This window comes from Pangasianodon hypophthalmus, chromosome 20 (assembly GCF_027358585.1).
Source record: "Pangasianodon hypophthalmus isolate fPanHyp1 chromosome 20, fPanHyp1.pri, whole genome shotgun sequence".
Lineage (NCBI taxonomy): Eukaryota > Metazoa > Chordata > Actinopteri > Siluriformes > Pangasiidae > Pangasianodon > Pangasianodon hypophthalmus.
The window spans coordinates 10213780-10237125 of NC_069729.1; the positions used below are offsets into that span (position 1 = coordinate 10213780).

Here is a 23346-nt window from a genome sequence, read left to right on the forward strand (position 1 = left end):
CAAAGTTATTTCCTCAGAGCAAGCTTTTTATTTAGTTTTTGTCCAACTGCAATTAAAATGGGCATGATATGATGGAGTGAGTTTATGTGCAAACTAATGCGACTTTGTTTTACTTATTTCGGACATCAGTGCAAGAATCTGATATTAGATTGGTCAGCGAAATACTCTGGAAATCAGAGTAAAAATAAATTATGAGGTTGATCCACGCATGTATACTGCACATGTGCATTAACATAACCAGCTTGTTTCTCTCCTTGTATCCAAATAAAAATAACTTGAAGGAGCACAGAGGAAAACTATTTATTAGTAAATCAGCTTGAGTGATTTATTAGAGGACACTAACTTTGAGTCAGTTGTTCTTCCAACCAATAAGAAACACATGCTAGATTAAATATACATTGTGTATTATAAAAATGATGTAGCATTTATGCACACTGTTCAGCTACTATGTTAATAAAATAGTTTAAAAACTTACAACCTACTTGATTTAAAATGTACCAGTGCAAGCATTTCACACTTGCTTGTTTATTGACTCATGCACATCTGGTGTTTTCCCATTATCAAATTACTTAAATGTGTTTATCAAATCAGATTATTTTATACCTGTAAATGTACTCATTGAAGACTGCCTTGAATTAAATGTATTTTAATATATTTTGTTGGTAAACTATCTTGTACTGTAAAATGAAGGCATGTCATCTCATCTCGTGTGGGTTTTCAGTGATTTCATTTTTTACCACAATATCTAGTCTTGGATTTTGCTGGTGTGTATTGCTGGTAAAAAGTCATTGTATCACTTTCCATTGTCATCTCATATTACTGGCATGTAAAAACAGGTGACAGAAGAGGGTGGTGCTAGACATTCAAGTTCAGTGATATTTAAATGTTTTTTCATTGTTTGGTCACAGGGCTTGCCACAAAACAGAAAGTGACTTGACTGTTAATAAATGAATAACTTTTCCCACTTTATCATTTGAACACATTTCAATTTCAAATTTGCAACCTAAACTATTTGCTCAAAACCGTGTAGTGAAGACATTGTGTAACACAATTATACTTTTTTTTTGTTCAATTTCCATGAGCAGTGGCATTCGCTTGAAAAATACTTGGAACAAAATATCAAACAACAGTGTATTTATTTCTCTTCTCACAAAATACTTTCAGGCATGTTTGGCACACTGAGTTGATTTTACAGGCTTAAAAATTATTTTTTCTATTTTACTTTGTATACATGATCTATGGACCTACTTACTTTTTTGACTTGCACATGCAGAAGGTTTCTTATTATGCTCTGCAGAGCATTGTTAAAAATGAAATCCTTAAAATTAAACAATATCCTTACTATTAAATAATTTTGTAACCACACAATAGAAATAAAAATTAAATGTAAAATGTTCACAGTACTTAATTTACATTTTAGATTTTAAAAACCAGTGAATATCTTCTACATACATGCTTTAATATATACAAAAGCAGGGTCTGTCCCAAAATCTACTTAATCCATGCATTGTAAATAAAACTTACATGTTGAGATTAAAAAAGTTCTCTCAAATAATAAAGCCATGAAAACAACAAATGTGTGAATGCAATTTCAATCCATCAAAGGTTTAAGGTCAATATCATTTTAAAAATGCAAGTATAGTAGGTGAAATGTGACAGATTTGGCTGTTAAACACCAATGTCTAAAAAGTAGATCGTTTTGCCAAGTGTCCTGGCTGCCTGATTTCAACACCACTGGTTGTGTTTATATGCAAATATTTACCAATCCAAATTTAAGATTCCAAATGAAATTTATATATATTTACATCGATCAGCCATAACATTAAAACCACTGACATGTGAAGTGAATAACATTGATTATTACAATGGCACCTATCAAGGGGTGGGATATATTAGGCAGCAAATGAACAGTCAGTTCTCGAAGATGATGTGTTGGAAGCAGGAAAAATGGGCAAGTGTAAGGATCTGAGTGACTTTTACAAGGGCCAAATAGTGATGGCTAGACAACTGGGTCCAATACGGCAGGTCTTTTGGGTGTTCCCAAGGCTTAAGCCCCAAGGCTCATTGATGCACGTGGGGAGCGAAGGCTAGCCTGTCTTGTCTGATCCCACAGAAGAGCTACTGTAGCAAAAACTGTTGAAAATGTTAATGCTGGCTCTGATAGAAAGGTGTAAGAACACACAGTGCATTACAGTTTGTTGCATATGGGGCTGTGTAGCCACAGACCCATCAGAGTACCCATGCTGACCCCTGTCCACTGCCGAAAGCACCTACAATGGGCACATGAGCATCAGAACTGGACCATGGAGCAATGGAAGAAGGTGGCCTGGTCTGATGAATCACATTTTCTTTAACATCATATGGACGGCCGGGTGCATGTGCGTCACTTACCTGGGGAAGAGATGGCACCAAGGTGCACTATGGAAAGGATTCATGTACCACCTACCTAAACATTGTTGCAGACCAAGGACACCCATAACATTAAAACCACTGACAGGTGCCGTGAATAACATGGATTATCTCGTTGCAGTAGCACTTGTCAAGGGGTGGGATATATTAGGCAGCAAGTGAACAGTCAGTCCTCCAAGTTGATGTGTTGAAAGCAGGAAAATGGGCATGTGTAAGGACCTGAGTGACTTCTTCCAGCAGGATAATGTGTCACACTGCCAAAATTGTTCAGGAATGGTTTGAGGAGCATAAAGAGTGCAAGGTGTTGACTTGGCCTCCAAATTCTCCAGCTCTCAATCCGATCGAGCATCTGTGGGATGTTGCTGGACAAACAAGTCTGATCCATGGAGGCCTCACCTCGCAGCTTACAGGACTTAAAGGATCTGCTGTTAATGTCTTGGTGCCAGATACCAGGGCACACCTACAGGAGTCTTGTGGAGTCCATGCCTCAACAGGTCACAGCTTTTTGGCAGCACAAGGGGGACCTACACAATATTAGGCAGGTGGTTTTAATGTTATGGTTGATTGGTGTATATAAATCCAAACGCTGTAGACAATCTTCATTTATCTACACATTACATGTAATTCCATCCAAAGTTATGTACATGTGTAGAATGCAGCATGTTAAACTTTTTAATCACACTGCTTGTTTTATTGGGTTTTATATAAATTCTGTCTCAGCAAAAACATAATCACAAAAAAGTAAACAAGAATGCATTGATTGTTGAAAATGATGTGCACATAATCTATTGGTATAACAGACATACTGTATATTACACCTTAGTCATCTTTTAATATTACTAGTATTTATCAAAGTTAGTTTGATCTCACATTTGAACTGAGTTTTTTTAGGGCCTTATTATTCCACTAGGAAGTGTGACTCATGACTCAAACACATGCAGATTCAGATACTGGAAGTGTACACGTTTTTTTTTTTTTTTTTTTTTTATTCCAACTGAGCCATCAGTCAGATTATTACCAGATTATTAGGCTGCATGTAGGCCTAAACATAACCAGCAACAGTCATTGCAGATGTCCCATTTTAGTTTTACTTTTTTTTAGAGATGGGTCAGTACATTTATTAAATTGCTTGATAGTGGTCACATGACACCTGACTTTTTTCCACGGCATATAAATTATCATGCTGACACATAAAATATCTATGAACATTTCTAAAGATTCACTTTCAAGCACTACGACAATCTTTTTGAGTATCCCACTGTAAAGTGCTTTAAATGTAAGACGGGGGGCTGAAGTTCATGTTTTCATGCACATGGCTGAGGTGCCTCATTGCTCGCTCATATGCCATGTGTACAGACTTCCGTACATTTGGTTTCTTGCCTTCCATCAGGCGAAGTTTATCCACAGTGTCATCGATTCCCATTGGATGGAGTTTGCCCAATGGTAACCACTGCCTATTAGGTAAAAAAGGAGAACCACTTAGGATCAAAACAAAATACCTGTTCTGAGGACCTGAAGACACTTTCATACAAATTAAATAAAAGCAAACTTTCAAAGGTTAGCAGTTTAAAACGTTCAATAAAATAATTGACAAACCGCATGAACCAGTATGAATGAGACTTCACAGCAATCATATGCAGTCCTTTTACACTAACATCGGTATCTGTTGGTGTTTATTCAGTCATCTTTACTGTGAAAACACTTCTTACTCAGCGTGAGGCTTCCTTTATAAAGACATGAGTAAAAGAATCCTACATGTGTACTGCGGGGCGGGGTAAGGAATCACCACACACAAGAGAGCGCAGATATGTGCTGAGTAGCATGAAACCCGAGCAGAAAGAGCTGAGCTGAGCTACTCTCTCTCTCTCTTTCTCTCTCTCTCAGTTGAGCAATCCCAAGCCTGTCTCCCATTCCGTTATTCCCCTCTGAACTGACGAGTGTTACATGGACTTGCAATCGTTTCCTACAAGTTCCCACTAATGACTTATTAAAGTCCACATGTATGAAAAAAATTTTCCTAATTCTTTATCAGTGGCCTGTTTATTAATCACAAACAGGTTACGTTATTTGTCAAACACACCAGAGCAAAAAGGAAAAAAATATAGGCACAAATCTGGGAAAGTGTCAAGTGTTTGTTAGAACACGTCACCAACAATTATCTATTTATGTTTCTTGGGAATTCCATTAATTCATTCAGTCACTCTTACTCATGTAACAGGAAAAGTTACCATGAACTAACTTACCAGAACATGAACACAAAAACATTTGTACACACACTTCTCAGTCTGCATAGAGGAACATTTTCACATCTGCTTCAGGTTTTATAATTCCTGATTTGTATGTCATTTAAATCAGATCATATTAACATTTTATAGCTTAGGCCTTGGGTTGCTTACCAGGTTCTTTTTGTGTCGAAGAACAGCACAAGGAATAGCTTGTCCTCGGTCTCCATCTGTCTGCGCTCACCCAGTTTCAGCACTTCTTGAGGTGGTTCTGGGATTACAATGCCATTAGGAAAAATTCCTTCTTTGGACATGTCAGGATCTACTGTCTGCATAAAATCAGCATGATCAGAATAATCAGGTTATTTAACTAACTCGATAAAAGAATGACTGGCTTACAGAAAAACTTACCATTGCAGGATATGAGGGATAGCCCCTGCATTTAGCCCAAACCAAGCTGAGAGGCTCCAGGTTAGTCTCTTTTGGGGAATCATTAGACATTAGATTAAATTATCAGTATTCCAAATGTGTGAAAACATCTAAGTTTCATTTTATTTCATATTTGTATCTACCTGAATCAGCCTTTGTGCTCTCTCCCTCCCCAACTAGGACCTTGTTTAAAGATGGTTTGCCTTGACTGTGTTTGGGAGGTGAAGAACTATTCATGGAAAAGGCAATAAAAAAAGGGTAAATATATTCACTATATCCTGCCTGTATATTAAGTGTAAGTGTCCTTCCTTACCTGATGTTTTGATAAGCAGTAGAGCAACGCTCTGACTCTGGGACGCTATTCTTCTGTTTTTTAAGACCATTTGTCAAGACTGAAATAAAAATAGTGAAAAATGTAGCTGCGAGTGTGATTAAGGGGGCCATGCTTTTTGGCCCCGCCCATTAGTGATGGAGGAAAACCAGAAGCCACTGGGACAATCAGCATTTGTTCCCATTGAGATATAGTAACTTTGAAGCCAAAACATCAAGCCATTGCTGAGATATTGCCTCACTTTTCAGTAGCCCCCAAATCAAAGCTTATTTGTTAATGTTAGGTCCTGGTGGAATATATATCTATATCTTTATCTATATATATATCTTTATCTATATATATCTTTATCTATATATATATATATATATATATATATATATATATATATATATATATATATAGCAAAACAATCAGAGAATTAGAGGAACATGGAATTGCAGAGTTATTATTGTAAATGAATGTCCAAATTTGCCCTACTGAGCACTTGAGTGGCTGTGAAGGTAGCTGTGACTGTCCATCTATCTGCCATAGACTCCCATGTGGAAATATAATAATAATAAAAAGAAGACTTCCCAAGTTCACCACTCTACATTAGACAATACTTACTGGTGACCAACAATGTCCAATGATTAAATAATATAAAGAATATTTCCATACCATTCTCTTTGGAAGGAGATTTTGGGGTTGGTGGTGTGCAAAGGAGGCTCCACTGAGATCTATGATCTGGCAGTTTTTCACTTGTTTGGTCAGGACTGACTCTGTTCTGGAGTGAAAACAGCATGCTTTTGGTCAATTTGGCTCCATTTTTAGCTTTCTTGAATAGTATGGATGTGCGGCGGCCTACACCCAACTTGGGAAAAAAGGGTGAACCGTCCAGAGAAGAAACTCTGTTATCAGTCTCCTCTTTTGAGGACATGGCCAGAGTGTGTCGTTCCTTCAGATGGAGTTTATCATCTTCTACTTCTGTATGGGCAGGAGCCTCACTGGGAGTTTTCACCTTGCCTCTGCCTCTCCCCCTGCCTCTGCTTCCTTGCTGTTTATAAAACTGGCCATGGGTGATCATTCCTCCTTTTTCCAGGCAGAAGACTGGAGCACTTGGTGGGGCATCCCCTGGTAAAGGAGAGGAGGTGAGACATGTGGACTCTTGAGTTTTTTGATTTGTAGATTCTCTGGACTCAGATTTGTCCATTTTTATTTCTGAACTTCTATGTTAGTGCAGCTTGTCAGGATAGTAAAAAAGACTAAAATAACACGTAACACTCTTCATTTAAGTGTTGCTTGTTTGAATACGACTCCCAGTAACATTTCAAAATAGTAACACAGAAAATCTCTCTTCATAGCTAAAGCGATATTCATAATATTTATTTGTAAAATACAAGAATAAAACAGAAGAGGAGATAAACAGGAGAGACTTTCTCTTATGAGCCCATGTGTAAATCAAGCAACCCCACATGGGGGCATGACCCCTATTTTGGGAACCCTTGTGCTAAAAAGAATAAAAGATACAAGTGGATAATAAAGTAATAATAGAGCAATAAATGGAAAATTTATGGAAAACTGGAAGATTTCAATCGTAGGGAGCACCTGGAATAACTGTTGCATAATTAATTTTTTCATTCCGTTCTTCCTCCTCACGCTTGTCTTCCTTTTTGATGTTGCCACTGAGCAGTCGTGAAGTTCGCCGCTGGCAGCTGAGCTTGTGCCGGATACTGTCGATTTCCCTGCGCAGCAGTCGCATCCGTTTAGTGCGTTCTCCGCTGGCACACATAGATGTCAACATGTCCAGCTTTTCAAGCAGCTGTTTCAGCTGGGCCTCTGGAGACATGGGGAAGCTATTTCCAGGGTCCAAAAGCATGTCCACTATATAGAGAAATTACAGGAAAGAAAAGAACTAAAAACTGCTGGTCAGAAATGTATGCTAGTGATCAGTGTGTTTTAAAAACATCTATATTGTTAAAGGGAAACATTTTAATGGCTTATAGTTTTTATCATTACCCTTACACATCTTTTCAGAGCAGCCATGCTTTTTACAGACTGCCCCATTTAGAGGCAAATACAGTGCATATAAAAAAGTCTACACACCCCTATTAATATTGCAGGTTTTTGTGATGTTAAAAAAATGAAACCAAGATAAATCATGTCAGATATTTTTCCACACTTAATGTGATATAGCAACCAACAAAATTCTATTGATTTTTCACAAAAGTGCTTTGTGTCAATATTATTGTGGAAGGTGAAATTTTTCTTCAGCTTCAGTTTAGAAAGCCTGGCAGAAAGGTTCACAGGGAGCCTGCTGGATGAAACAAAGAAACAGTGCTAGGTGGGCTCTTGCATGAAGTTCATTCATTTTTTGTCTATCATCAGCAGTTTTCTCCAGTAGTCCATCCTAAACACTACCTTACTCAGCTCCAAAACCATACTTCTATAGAAACTGGCCCAAATTCACAAACGAAATCTGCTTTTATTTATAGAGCCACTGCTCCATATAGCCCACGCAGACCCTGAGCTGTGTACAGGTCAGCATATCTCTGCTGAGTCTCTTTAAAAAAAACAAAAACAAAAACAAAAAAAAAAACCCTTCAATTCATTTTAAAAATATAAAATTGTATAGCACTGTATCCAGCTTCTTAGAAGATTCTAAAAACACAAAAACTAAAGTAAATCTAAGTATAAACAACAATTCACTAATTTGGGAAAGACGTTTTGAAAGTTAGTTCCCTAGCTTAAGTAGTCACATTAGATACACTACATGGCACATCAAATTCCAAAGTTGGTTGCCACTCTTGAAAGGCTTTCCACTAGATTTTGGGAATTTCCCATTCAGTCACAAGAGCATTAGTGAGGTTGGGCACTAGTGTTGGGCGAGAAGGGCTTGGCACACAGTTGGCATTTCAATTCATCCCAGAGGTGTTCAATGGGGCTGAGGTCAGGGCTCTGTGCAGGGCTTGAGGTCTTCCAAACTTGCCAAACCATGTCTTCATGGAGCTTGCTTTGTGCACAGGGGCATTGCCATTATGAAACAGATTTGGGCTAGGCCCAAATTCCAGTAAAGGGAAAGTGAAATCTTAAAGCTACAGCATACAAAGGCATTCTAGACAGTTGTGTGCTTTCAGCATTGTGGCAACAGTTTGAGGAAGGCCCACACATGGGTGTGATGGTCAGGTGTCCGCTTTCCACAGGGCATCTTATGAACTTGAGTGACCTAGCTGACGCTGAGGAACTGTACAAATTCAAGAGTTAAATCAATCCTGTAAATTGCTTTTCATGCAGCCCTTGTTCTCACCAGTGCTTCAGGATGCATAGTGGTAGGGTTAGAGTTTTTTTTTTCAAATAAATAAATAAATAATTCTGGTAGGTATTGAGTAGGTCTCCCTTGTACTGCCAAAACAGCTCTTACCTGTCGAGGCATGGACTCCACAAGACCTCTGAAGGGGTGCTGTGGTACATGACACCAAGACATTAGCAGCAATTCCTTTAAGTCCTGTAAGTTGCAAGGTGGGGACTCTATGGATCGGACTTTTATGTCCAGCACAATTTTTGCAGTGTGGCAGGGCGCATTATCCTGCTGGAAGAGGCCACTGGCATTAGGGAACACCACTGCCATAAAGGGGTGTACCTGGTCTGCAACAATATTTAGGTAGGTGGTATGTGTCAAAGTAACATCCACATGAATGCCAGGAACCAAGGTTTCCCAGCAGAACACTGACCAGAGCATCACACTGCCTTTGCCTGGCTTGCCTTGTTCCCTGAGTGCATCCTGGTGCCATCTCTTCCCCAGGTCAGCGATGCACACAAACCCGGCCGTCCACATGATGTAAAAGAAAATGTGATTCATCAGGCCAAACCACCTTCTTCCATTGCTCCATGGTCCAGTTCTGATGCTCACATGCCCATTGCACTTTCAGCAGTGGACAGGGGTCAGCATGGGCAGTCCGACTGGTCTGCGGCTATGCAGCCTCATATGCAGCAAGCTGTGATGCACTGTGTGTTCTTTCTATCATAGAAAGCATTAACATTGTGCTACAGTAGCTCTTCTGTGGGAACGGACCAGATGGGCTAGCCTTCTCTCCCCAAGCACATCAATGAGCTTTGGGTGCCCATGACCATGTCGCCGGTTCACCAGTTGTCCTTTGGACCATTTTTGGTAGGTAGTAAACACTGCATACTGGGAACACCCCACAAGACCTATCAAGACACATCAACTTCGACAACTGACTGTTCACTGTTGTAATATTCTATTACCCCTGTTCTAATACCACCCCTTGACAGGTGCATTTGTAACGAGATAATCAATGTTATTCACTGGCTGATCGGTATATTATATATATATATATATATATATATATATATATATATATATATATATATATATATATATATATATATATATATATATATAAATATATAGTCACTATATATATAAATAAGAGTGCATTCAGAAAGTATTCAGACCCCTTCATTTTTTTCACACTTTGTTTTGTTGCAGCCTTATGCAAAAAAAACTGAAATATCACATTGATATAAGTATTCAGACCCTTGACACTTGAAATTTAGCTTATGTGCATCCCATTTCTCTAGATCATCTTTGAGATGTTTCTACACTTTGAGTGGACATGATGTGGAAAGGCACACACCTGTCTATTTAAGGTCTAACAGCATAAATTACATATCAGAGCAAAAAACCAAGACATGAGGTCAAAGGAACTGCCTGCAGAGCTCGGAAACAGGATTGTGTTCTGGATCTGATCTGGGGAAGGCTACAAAAAGTTTCTGCAGCATTGAAGGTTCCCAAGAGCATAATAGCCTCCATAATTCTTAAATGGAAGAAGTTTGGAACGACTCTTCTTAGATCTGGCCGAAGGGCCAACCTGAGCAATCAGGGGAGAATGGCCTTGGTAAGAGAGGTGACCAAGAACCCGATAGTCACTCTGGTTGAGCTCCAGAGATCATGTGTGGAGATGGGAGAAACTTGAAGGTCAACCATCACTGCAACACTCCACCAATCTGTGCTTTATGGCAGAGTGGCCAGATGGAAGCCTCTCCACAGTGCAAGTCACATGAAAGCCCACTTGGAATTTGCAAAATAAATTACAAATTTCATGTTTTCATGTGTCTTGCACTGAGGAGAGGCTTCTGTCTGGCCACTCTGCCGTAAAGCTTGGTGGAGCACTGCAGTGATGGTTGACCTTCAGCAAGTTTGTCCCATCTCCAATCGCCTTTCCAAATCATGTACAATCAACTGAATTTGCCACAGATGGACTCCAGTCAAATTGTAGAAACATCTCAAAGATGATCCAGAAAAATGGGATGCACCTGAGCTAAGTGTCATAGAAAATGGTCTGAATACTAATGTTGATGTGATATTTCAGATTTTTCTTTTTAAAAATTTGCAAAGTTATCATAAATCTGGTTTTTGCTTTGTCATTATGGGGTATGGCGCATAGACTGGTGTGAAAAAAAAGCAAAGTATAAATATAAATTTAAAAAACCCACAGATTTTCATTATGGTGATCTCCCTACTTACCCTTGTCCCAGCAGGACTGGCTGGAGTTCACTTTGCTGGCTGAGTCTGGAAGATGCATTCCTGTGGAAAGGTCAAATCCTGTGCTAAGAGCCTGGCGCTGGGCGTGCCGCAAGATGGCACCACCCACCTCCTTGAGCTGCATGGCAGCTTTGTGGAACACTGTGTCACTGGAATTGTACCGCAGGCAGTTAGACACCATTAAGTTGAAGTCAGCCTCCAGATCTGCCACGGAGCTGTACTTATGTGCCTCCAGCTTCTCACGCATGGTAGAGAAGTCCATGGGCTCAGAAACAAACTCCAGATAATCTGGAACCTATGTAACAGAATGAAGCAGGTGGCAAAACTGTTCAATTTATTTTTCAATAGACTGTTGCCCAACAGCTAGTTGCACCATTTGAACAAAACTTGGACATTTGGACCTTTCCTTTAACGTACATTGTAACTAATATCCAATTTGATTTTTTTTTATATAGGGCTTTAACAATGAACACTGTCAGAATGCAGCTTTACAGAAATCCAAATATAGATTTATAATTAGTTCTCTAATGAACAAACCAGAGGTGACAGTGGTGAAGAAAAACTCCATGAGACAACATGAGGAAGAAATCTTGAGAGAACCAGACTCAAACGTGAACCCATCCTTTTCTGGATGACAATGAAAATTATGCTGCATACAACATACCTCAGAGGTGGGAATTTGGAGCATGGGATGACATCAGTTTTGACCTCTGTGCATTTGAGGTACAAAATGGGGAAAAAACATGGACACTTCCATGTTCATGTTTTATTAGCAACAAACGAGCCAGCTAAATATGATGAGTGATGTATATTTTCCTCCTCAAAACAGCGAACTGTATAGTCAATGTTATAGATTTAACAAGAGAAAATGTCTGTATGTAAATTGATCTAATACCAATACTTATCCTTTATATAGTTATACTGTACATAACTCATTTAAAGATAAGAAGTAATGCTTTGTTTACTTCTGATGCTGTGTGCAGCCATGCTGACTCCCTGGACTCGGAGGAACTCGTAGTGGAGAAGACTACCCAGAGTTTCTGAGTAGGAATTCTGAGTTGAAGGAGCATTTCTTCTGGCTTTTCCTAGTCAGTGGTCGGGAATTACAAGTTATGCCCTCTAGTTGAACACAGCATTACGGTTCTACAACTGTATACTATGAAGTCAAAAAGTAAGTGTTGAAAGAATGTTCAGTATGAGTATCACTGCTTACAGTAGCAGTTCTTAGGTACAAGTCTACAGTGTGCAAGTGGGAAGCATGAACTCAGAATTATGTGATTTTTGAGCTGGGCACATATGAGCTACAAAGTGGAAAAAAATATGGAAGTATGTGTTTTGGTAGCAACAAGCTAGCCACCTAACATTAGTGATTACGAGTTTATGATGTGTAATTTCTCAAAACAGACTGTATGGTCAGTGTTATAGATTTAACAAAGTAATGTGCCTGTGTTGAAGTAAAGTAAATACTACTATAAACTCTTTTTATGTAGGGAACAGGTATTTTATTTACTGTTTATTTACAGCGTGAGCAGTCATGTTGACTGAACTTGGGGTTGAGGAGACCTTCCCAACCTTCAGAGTAGGAATTCCAGGTGGCTTTTTCTTTGGTTTCTCCTAGTCATAGATCAGAAAATCCAAATTACTAGCATTAGTCCAATGCAGCATTATCCACTGTTGAAATGGTGAGACATGGGTACAAACTGGTTTTAGGACATAGAATCTTTAAGGTATTCATATAGGCGCATCTACAAGCACACTAGGGTATGTAGAACTGAAGTTCAATTGGTGTAACTAGCTGCTGTTATAAACTATAGAGAGATAAGGGTTAAATTGAGCTCAGAGGATGAATTTGCATTCTTTTATCATGTATTTACCTCAGACAGATTGACGGGTGAAATGAAGATGCAAGCAGTGTCTTTTTCTTGCAGCTGCTCTAGTGTGGAGCGCAGCAGTACTAAGGCTGGAGTGAGCTGGAGCTCCAAAGTCACCTGCTGCAGTTTTAGCTTCCACATGCAAAAAAGGGGAGTGTGAGAACTTTTTTCTTAAACAAAAAAAAAATCAGGACAAGGCAATATCATTTTCCCATAAACTTTTTTTTAAACTTCTTCAACATACAGCAATGCAGAATCATGCAGAATCACCAATTGTTTCCTACTGAGTACATACTGTACTGTATGCTCTATACATAGTGTACATCATAATGGCTTGGACAGATCATTTAAAAAAGAAAAAGAAGAAGGAGAAGATGAAAAAGAAGAAAAACAAAAGCAGAAAAAAAATAAATGAATAAAAAAAAGTCACTCCAATGTACATTATTACATGTTACAATATTAACTGCATGTATACATGAGATAATAGAAGATAATAGACAGAAGTTCTAGCAAGGACAAAAAAAAAAGGGTCCAGACTCCAAATGAAATATCTGTGACCATTCATTACTTTTTTCCAGTTTCACAGCAATGACTTCCTGAACCCATAACGTGGGAGAGAGGAGTAAAGGAGATTTCCTCCATCTAGTGAGTATAGTAATGAAGGCTATGATTAAATTTTTTATTTATTTTTTTTAAAAGAACAGAATCACCCAAAACAAAATGGTAACAGCGTTTGGCTCAGTGGATTTCTCTATTATAGCTGATAATGGCTTAGATGTTTCTGTCTAGTACAGGGACAAAAAGTTGCAGAAAAAAAAAATGCTATTAAGAATATACATGCAATCAAAAAAATGTAGATCTATTGGATTCCTTGAAATAGCTGTGTAAACTCAGTGTGTGTTCAGAGGGACTACAGTTTCTCTTCTCAGGTAATTAACTTGCAGTAAAAAGCATACATGTACACCTGTTCACGTTTGAGCCTCTCTCTCTTGCGGATGAGCTCGATCAAGAGTCGAGCTTTCTCTAGGTCCTGCCGCTGCTTCTGCCAGTATTTCAGCTCCACCCTCAACGCCTGCACTTTGGCATCCGGCTCCCTCTGCAACGAATCATTGCCAAGCATGTTACTTGTTAAGAGGGTAATAAAAACAAAATGCTGATTTCTTAAAGTTTATTAATGATCTTGATGTGAATATTCTAACTGACTGATAATAGGCTTCGTATTCAGAGTCAGCAACTTAAGTCCTAAAGATATTTTAATATTTACGGGGGAAATTTGGGCATATTAGAGTTTGGTTACACAGGTACTTAAGTGGATATTCTGAACTTGCCATTCAGATTAGTAAAATCACCTGTATGTCGTTCATGCCTCTGAGGTTGCCAAATTTTTCTTGAGTAAAAGTGTCAGAGTGTCTAGACCACCACCTTTAATCACAAGCACTTGCCTTTAAACCCAAAAAAATCAGGGACAGAAAATGCAGACTAAAGAAGAAAATATGCAGTATGATGTAACATAAAAGTAAGAGATAATTTAAAAATGGCCAATAAAAAAAGACTACTACAATGATATATATGAAAATAAATCTAATAGGAGTCTAGTATATTGCCAATATATAACTGCATTAATAGATCTAGTTGTAATTATAATATTAATCACTGCAAGTTTCGTTTAATAATATGGCTTCCACACTCATTATTCTACAGCTTACAAAATAGGACTTGATCGAGTACATCCTATTATTTTGCATTTATTTTTTTATATTTTGCACTGATAGCAACTGATGCACACAACTTAATGAAGCCATGAGATACTAAATCAAGTTCATGAAATCGTAATGTGTGTGCAGGATAAAAACTATTTTATCATGGTGTGTCTCCAATTAAGTTGTTTCTCCAGCGATGTCTTTGGTGCAAAACAAAAAGTCTTTAAAGGAACGATATTGTTGATTGATTGATTGATTGATTGATTGGGTCATGTTTACATATTTAATATTTGCCTCGAATGGCATTCCATTGTTTTTGAGTATATTTACAGCCAAAAAAATAATAATAATAATTTCAGTGTGGCACATTGTGGTTACTTCAAACTGCCAGACAGAAGTGCTCTACTTAATACTGCTCCCCACTCAAACCGATTTTATGCTAGGAAAATGCACTTAAGTTCAAGATCAGAATTGTACATAACATACACACCTTGGTTTTAGACAAACTCCACCCCACGTGCATAACTCTCTCATAAATTCTGAATACTGCTAACTACTAAGTTTGTAGTTAAATCTGAGGTCATAATACCAATGCGTGCAATTAAATCCTAAATCCATAACTCAACTCTGAATACAGCCCATGACACCACATGTGAAGGAAGAATAGAAAATCTTAAAGGCTCCCAGACCTCTTCTGTCTTCTGAACCTGTAGGTGTGAGTGGAGCTGACGGATGAGTGGAACTCCATTACGGGAATGACGTTTTAGCAGCCAATAATTATGAAGCCTCTGCATGAACTGGTTCTTCCTCTGTACTGGCACGCCTGTGCAAATCTTATTAAGCCTGTTAAGAAGTAGTGCAAATCAAGCCTTCATTCCCCCATACATCTATTAAAATGAATATTATTTTCTGTACTGATACATAGAATGGCATAAAAATTTAAATAGGTTGGTGTGAGAGGAAATGCAAAAAGTCTTACCTGTAGGATGGGATTTGGGGCACGAGGAGTAGTGGCACTGCCGACTTGCGTGAAACTCCATCTGCATTCTTTCTTGTCTTCTTTTTTTGCTGTGTAACCAAACCCTTTTTGCTCCCATGCTGATTTTGCTGAATTGTGGGTACTAGAGTGTATGACCTTTGACCCCTACCCCTTACAAAGCCTCCACCCTCTTCACTGTACCCCACTTCACATGCTCCAAGAGGAGAATGGTTCCCACAGAAGGCAGTCTTCTTCACAGTGAATGTGGTGTTGTTGGTGCCAGTCTCCCGCACTGGGTCAATCTTCATGAAGAGCCCAGCCCGCTGAGCGCAAGTGACATGAAATGCACGGTAGCAGTTGGCCTTGTGGCACTGAATGGAGGCCCCCCTCCCTTTCTGCTTGCACAGGTAGCAAGTGAGTTTCCATCTTGCAGGGGGAATGTTATTCACTCCTTCTATAGGCTCTAGGAATACTGTGTTAGCAAAGCAAACTTCCGGGATCCAGATAGCGCAAACTACGTGGACCCAGCGGCCATCGCTGGCCTGTTTAAATGCACCTCCTCTATTTGGGCAAAGGACGCAGTCCACAGGCCGAGAGGGGGACTGCAGGCAGCGGCGGCATAACCACTGGCCTTCGGGTATGTAGGGCACTCCGTAACACTCCTGGTGCACAGCCAAGTTGCAGATGTCACAAAACAGGATGACATTGCTGTTAAGGCACTCGTCATCCAGGCACACACAGCAGAAAGCATCCTCATCAATGGTGCTCTGGGACAAGGCTTGGGTCCTGGACTCCAGAATGGATTCCCTCTCCAACCTATCAATCAATAACTCAAATGTGTCAGGAGAGACTGAGGCATGCCCATCTGACACACGTTTCTGATTGACAATCTCCAGCCAAGCCATGTCTTCCTCATCCATGTCATACTCCGCCTCCTTCTCCAGCTCCTCACTGGACTTCTCCATGTAGCGGTAGTAGGCCATAGGAAGAGGAAGAGCCTCTGATGGGAAGTAGTTGTCCACCCTGTGGAAGGTGGGCTTAGGTAGAGGGCTCACTAACTGATTGTGATGAGATGAGCTCAGCTGGTTGTGGGTGTAGTGTTGGCCAACACAGCGTCTACTCCTACCACTATGTTTGCTGTCTTTCCTCTTGTCCTTAGGTAAAGAGACAGTGTGGTCCTGCTGAGCATAGCTTGCAATCTGGTCACTGTTCTCTTTGTTGCTGTTGCACTCTGTCAGGTCCTGCGCCAGCATCTCATCCTCTGTGATGAGTTTGAGTGGGTCAGAAATGTTAATACGATGAACTCTCCCCTCAAGCTCTACCTCCACCATTTTCTGAGACTGGGCATATGTGAGTGTGTCTTTGGATATTGAGAAGTTGAGCCTACATGGGGAAGGAGTGCGGAGAAGAATATCCTGGTCTGTGTGGTTGGAGGAACTGCTCCTTCCTCTGCCTCTGCTGAATGCAATCTGACAACTTCGTCTCCTTAGCTTCTTCATTTTAAAATCTTTTATACCTTGAAAATTCCATAAATAAGTGAGTGTTGGGGTCTAAATGCATGGGCTCTAAATTATTAAATAAAAAATAGGCTTGTTCGATATAGATTTTTCCCTATTGGTAATTTACCTTTTTAAAAAAATGTGATTAAAAACAATTTAATCATCCAGAACCAATAGCCTAAAATAAGAAAGTAAAACGAGCATTTCCACCATTTGACGTTTAGGTAGAGAACAGGAGGGTGTAATAATACAGCTGTGCAGAAGGAACAGCCAAAAACTCTGCTGAATGTAAGATGCAGTTTAAAAAAAAAAAAAAAAAAAAAAGAAAAAAAGGGAAAGGAAAAGAAAAGAAAAGAATAACAGTACATTTTTATATAATCATTTTACAAATGACTTGTCTAATGTGCACATGGCCAACATTTTCACTGTTGATCTTCTGCTTAGTGCTTGAATGCGTTTGAGCACTGGTTGGCAAGCAAAATAATTAAAAAATGTTAATGTGGGGTCTCCTGAGTGGTGCCCTAGTATTCGTCCTGTCATCAGGAGATTCAAATCCCCTGTGAGTTTAAATCCCCATGATGTCACAGCCATCAATGGGTGGGAGGGGCATACTCTCTCTCACCTGTCAATCACTGTGATTCTGGCCAATCATGGGTGTCTGTCAGCTCATGAATTCAGATGAGGGCAGATCGTGCTTTCCTCAGAGTGTGTTACGCTGACCTGTGATGCAGTTCGAAAAGATGTGGTTGGCTGGCTTCACATGTCCTGGAGGAAGCATGTGCAAGAATTCACCCTCCCCGGTTGGAAGCCATCATATGATGGGTCAGAGCTCTCTCAGGAGAGGTAACTGGCAGGTGACCAAATTATGGGGGAGGGAGGAGGGTCACTGATGTCACTGTTTCCAATGAGCTTAACAACGTCTTTGAACATGTTCCCGGCAACAGCGCTACAACTACAAGACCTCAGGTTAAAGACCGAGCACATACATCAGGATGCTATTCATTGACCACAACTCTGCTTTCAACACCATCATCCCGAGGAAACTAACCTCCAAACAATATGGACAAGGCCTCAGCTGAACCCACTGCAAGTGGATCCTGGACTTACTGTCAGATTGCCCTCAGACAGGCACCCACCTGTACTTCACTCTAACTTGTACCACTGGTACCCAGAGGTGCCGTTATGGGGGATGCAGAGTATGCCAGGCATATGGGCCCGACAGGACGCTAGGGGGCCCCAAATCACCACTTTATTTTATTTTTTAAAAATCTTATATACACAAACACATTTAACCATTAGTAGTGTAGTAAAATAAAATAAAATCTGTAAATTATGGAAAGTGATAAGTGAATGTGAACTCGCTCTCCTGTCACTTCAAAATACAGCGTGCATGATGTTAATGACGCTTAGAAGAACATGATGGATGGAAAGAGGCACTTGTCAGGTGCCCAAAAGTGAAAACATAAAAAAGTAGGTGAAAAGGGTGAAAACATAAAAAAGTAGGTGAAAAGGATGAAAAATCCCCTTACAAATTGGGTCTTAACAAATCAGAATAAACAAATATTGGTCGTGATGTGACAGACAGGGAAAGAGTAGCAATACGTGTGACGGCATCAGTGAGGATGCTAGCAGTGAGACAGGACAGCAGATTAACAATAAACAAGCAATAATCTGCAGCGACGAAACAGTACGACACAACAGCATTCAAGTCACTGGCAGGACCAGCTGACTATAGGCTACCTACAGGGAGGCCAGTGTTTGACACTGAAGACACAAATATGCAAGGTCCATGAAAGTGAAGCAGGACAGCCTGTCAGTAGACCAAGCACGTCCACCATCAGTGTCACGGAAGATAGCGAGGAACAACAAAGTAAAGAAGCAGAGAACGTAAATGTCAAGGTGTTGCTCGATCATGACCCAGATCCCTCAAACTGGCCTTGCCCAGGTAAAGTCTCTGTTTCATTCTGTAAGATGCTGACTGAGAATGGTCCTCCAAAATGCCCTGATTGTCCATTCCCAAGATCACAGGACAGTAATATACATTTTACAAAAGCCTCCTGTTGTAGACGATTAACAAATGGGAAACAAATGGGATGAGACTGTTTGATGTTTTCCCATAAAGCAAACAAAGTATACTGCTTTGCATGCAAAGTTTTCAGTGGAGAAAAAGCACTCAACAGCTGCTTCAAGAAAGGATATGGTAACTGGCGATGTCTGTCACGATCACAGCAACACAAAATGGGGCACAACCATATTGATGCTTACCTTGCATAGAAAGAGCTTGAGACTAGGTTAAGACTGGGAAAATGCATTGTAAATCAACTACAAACTGCAATTGATGAAGAAATGCTGAGATGGAAGTGCTGACCAGAGTGCTGGATTGCATTTTGTTTCTTGCAGAGTGGAACTTACCTTTTGTGAGGTAAAAATGCCCTGATTGGAAATTCAAGAAATGGAAACTTCCTTGGATTAATCAAACTTTTAGCCCGTTATAACTCTGTCATGGCGCAAACACGTGTAAAAAATATCAACAGGAAAAAAGTGTACTTCATATTTATGTTGGTGTACACAAAATGAATTCTTAAAGTCCACTGCAGATTGTGTGTTACATAAAATCAGTAAACAAGTCAAAGATGTGAAATATTATGCTGTTGAATTTGACTGCATGCCCGACCTACATGCCTGACTCGTTCAAAGTGCTGAGGTCTCAATTTGGTGACATATTTGACGCTTTGGAAAATCTTGAGTATGAATCTGAAGATGGGAAATTTTTTTCAGAGGCACATGCCCTGTCTAATGAAATAGAGTACAGAATTTATGACTTGCCTTGTTATTTGGAGTGACATGCTGACAGAAATCACACACGCCAGCATCGTTAAGGACAAAAAGCAACCCCTGCTAAATATTTTACCATGCTCCTTTTTTTTTTTTTTTTTTTTCCTCTTGGCCATGTAAAGAATGACATTTGTCTATAGGACTGGTTAAAATTGCAGCTCTGCAGGAAAAAGTTATTACGTTTGTGCGTATAGAGGCTTGTTGAGGTGTTCAGCCGCTTTGGCATGTTTGATATTTCTTCATTTTTACTGCCTTCTGGAATGTAATGTCTTCTTAAAAATAGGAAGGAAAATTGTTGTTAAGTATGAAACTTTTGTAATGGTGGGAGTGTTTACTCTTGAATAAAAAGACAATGAAGCAGCCTATTGTTGTATAATAGCAAAGAATCTCATTTCTCTAAAAATATAAATTATTTTATTATAAAAATCCTGAAAAAAAAAATTTCATCGGAAAGGAGGGGGCCCATAATTCTTTCTTGCATACCCCCTTAAAACTGTTCAAGGCTCCCCTGGGTACACTACAGGGCTGCATGAACCTGAAGTGAAGTGACTTGTGGCCAAGTATGGTGACCCATACTCATCAAAGGAGACAAGGTGGAGAGGGTGTCTGGCTTCAAGTTCTTGGGTGTCCACATCCCAGAAGATCTCACATGGTCTCGCAACACCACCTCAGTGGCAAAGCTGACAGGAAAGCTCAGCAGCAGGTTGTCTCCAGTGCCCAGAAAATCACTGGAGCACAACTACCAGCCCTGGAAGACATTTACAACTCCCACTGTCTCAGGAAAGCAACCACCATCTGCAAGGACTCCACCCACCCCTGCCATCACCTGTTTGACCTTCTACCATCTGGCAGACGTTACAAGATGTTATATTATGTTATCTATGCCCGCACAACCTTTTTCCTCAGGGCCATCGCTGCAGTGAACGAGTCCTCCAAAATCCCTCCATAACTACCTAGCTGCAATGAACAGACTCTCACACTACACATCTGCTCACTGCACTGACAAACACCAGCCACGGATCAACTACACAGTAACATGCTATCACTGGCACCTGTATGACTACTGTCTGGTGGTGCTCTGTACTACTGAATACTGCACACAGTGTCTATTCTTTACTCAAACTTTGCACAAAACTTCCTCAACATCTTAGTATTGCTATAAATACTGCTGTTTCTTTGCACATCTAAATTGTTGCACTACAATTATAAAAATGCTCCTACTGCTGCTTGTACTTCTACGTTGTTTACACTGTCTGCATGGCCATACAGGAATACACACTATTTATGTTAGTATATTCATAAACCAACTCTCATCATGTTAATGACCGTATAGTAGATTTGTAAATCTATATATTTTTCTTACAGCTTCAAGCAAGGAAGTTGCAATTGAATTTCGTTGTACTTGTACAATAACAATAAAAATATTCTATTCTATTCTGAATTCAGCCGAGAGGATGTAACATTGGGAAGGGGTGAGGCTTAGAGGTGGTCTCAGTTTATATTAGTATTCAAAACACCCGGCTCATATCCCGTTTTATTGGGTTTAAAAAGAGTGCTCTTTTGGCGTATTTCTGAGTAATAATCCGTACTAGCGTACTCCGATGTTAAATTCCGGAGCTCCTACGCAAGACACGTAAAGGTTAGCAGGTCTGGAAATATATTGTCATAGTAAACGTCACTGGATATCGCGACAGTGTAAAATTGTGTACTGACGATAAAAAAAATGGTTATATCGCACAAGCCTAGTATAAAGTAATTCTAAAGTAGTTGCTTTGATTGTTACAATGCATTTGCTTACAGGACATGCATTATTGTGCCTGCAAACGTGTCCAAATGAAACATTAAATTCAGTACATTTGAATTACCTATCTGGACAGGAATATTGCATTTGTTTGGGGTATCGGCCTGAACGGCATGTATCTTGGAAATAGGTTTCACTGTAACCAAACCTATCAGAAGACAGACTGAAACCACGTGTCTAATTTAGGCCAATTGCCAAGCAGAGCTGTGTGATTCCTTTCTACCAGGTGATATAGTTTGGTTGCAGCGCGGTTAAATACCAATGCTGAAGCAAGACTGTGCTGAGAGTCAGCCATTTTAACAGCACAGAGAGACAATCTGGTCTCCGATGGTTTACACTGATAACAAAATACCTTAATTTTTGTGAACACAGCATTTATTAATCCGGAAAAAAGGAAATAATCATGTAATGCACTACTGCTCTTTGTTATTCGTGTTTATATAATACTGCTGAGTTAAACTATAAAGAACAAACAGCTTTGCCTGTATCTGTCTCTTGAACTAATCAGAAAAGGCAGCAGTGCTGCGGCCGTTTGTTAAATTCAGATCTGCGGCGCTACACGAGCATCATCAATCACCGAGCTAGCCTAACCGTTTAGTGATTTAAAGGTGGAAACTTACTGTTTATTGATCACTGTGTATGGAAAGCTGGTCATATTCAGGTAGACAGCGTCATCTTCTGTAGCTTCCTCAAGCCATCCACTGAGGTGACTTCCTACAAAAACGTTCCTAAATACCACTTTCGGACCATTTGTGCAGTATTATCATTTTTACAATCTCCATGTATTTTCCAAATACACACGTGACATTACAGCTCAGCGTCCGGACTACAACGAACGTTGGTTTATAATTAAATAGACTCGAAAAATACGCCCCTTAATAATAATAATAAAAAAAAAAACACCGCGCTCCAGTTGAGACTAGTCTTGTGATTGGGTGTACCAAGACTCTACATGACGTCACATCTCCCAGTAGCCAACAAGGTCTGAGCACGTGCAAAAAAAAAAAAACTACCGGCGACCTGTTTTGGGCGCTGAATTCTCGAATCTGAAGGTGGTGATTGTTTTTCTATAATAGCGCGGCTTTGACAGTAGCTCTGGCTTTGTATAGAAACGTTAGGGACTTGTATGCTGGACGCTCCGCATAATCTAAACCTAATAATAAACGGATAAAAAACGTTGTTTAACAAAGAAAAGTGTATATAAGTGTATTTGATATGACGTTTTCTGTAAAGAGATGATTATTGACATTTATGGAAGGAGTCTCCAGTGTCTGCACTTTGTAGGCTAGCAGTCAGAGGTAAAGCTGCAACTTCAAGTTTTCTGACGTCTTCAGAACAGGAATTTACGGCTTCTTGGTGACAAGCTATGATTTTTTTTTTATTATTAACTTATTCAAAAAGAAAGGCAAGGCTGTTGAAGGATCAACTTTTTTATAACAGCTATAATGTAAGTGAGAACAGGAATTGTAACTTGTTTGACCAGTGTTCCATAACATTAAATGTAACTCTAAATGGTTATGTGTATTAAATGTTACTCTAAATGGTAATGAATGTGTCATTCATTAATAAATAAAAAATTGTGATTGTGGGCATATCACTGAGATATAAGTGGAATAAAACACCTTAGATCGTTCTGTTAGATGAAAATAATCCACTTTGCAGCTGGCCATATCCCCGGCATGGATTATTTTCGTATGACAGCACAGTTCGTTGTGTGTTATTCCGAAC

At 39.6% G+C, this 23346-nt stretch overlaps 1 protein-coding gene across 2 annotated transcripts; it reads right to left on the minus strand.

The window, feature by feature from the left end:
• Positions 1 to 1119: 1119 nt before the first annotated feature.
• brpf3a (bromodomain and PHD finger containing, 3a) lies at positions 1120 to 22748 on the minus strand. Of its 2 annotated transcripts, none has more exons than XM_026935374.3 (13): positions 21683 to 22748; positions 15484 to 16999; positions 15194 to 15347; positions 13769 to 13900; positions 12808 to 12936; positions 10916 to 11228; positions 6976 to 7251; positions 6049 to 6501; positions 5374 to 5452; positions 5204 to 5289; positions 5043 to 5110; positions 4806 to 4960; positions 1120 to 3863 (listed from the first exon to the last, which is right to left on the minus strand). In XM_026935374.3, exons 2-13 carry the CDS (start codon positions 16980 to 16982, stop codon positions 3680 to 3682), a joined length of 3528 nt encoding a protein of 1175 aa, XP_026791175.1. In that variant the 5' UTR covers positions 16983 to 16999; positions 21683 to 22748; the 3' UTR covers positions 1120 to 3679. The 2 variants fall into 2 exon arrangements, with proteins under 2 accessions (XP_026791175.1, XP_026791174.1); XM_026935373.3 differs by having other exon boundaries at positions 22239 to 22747.
• Positions 22749 to 23346: the final 598 nt, after the last annotated feature.

Bases quoted from the DNA above. Each gene is read 5' to 3' on its own strand.
- brpf3a (XM_026935374.3), bottom strand. From the start codon at position 16,982: ATGAAGAAGCTAAGGAGACGAAGTTGTCAGATTGCATTCAGCAGAGGC. The intron at 12,937-13,768 runs GTGTACATGTAT...TGCATGTGGAAG, and splicing joins AGAGGCTCAAACGTGAACAG to CTAAAACTGCAGCAGGTGAC. The intron at 5,290-5,373 runs GTAAGGAAGGAC...TTCCATGAATAG, and splicing joins ACTGCTTATCAAAACATCAG to TTCTTCACCTCCCAAACACA.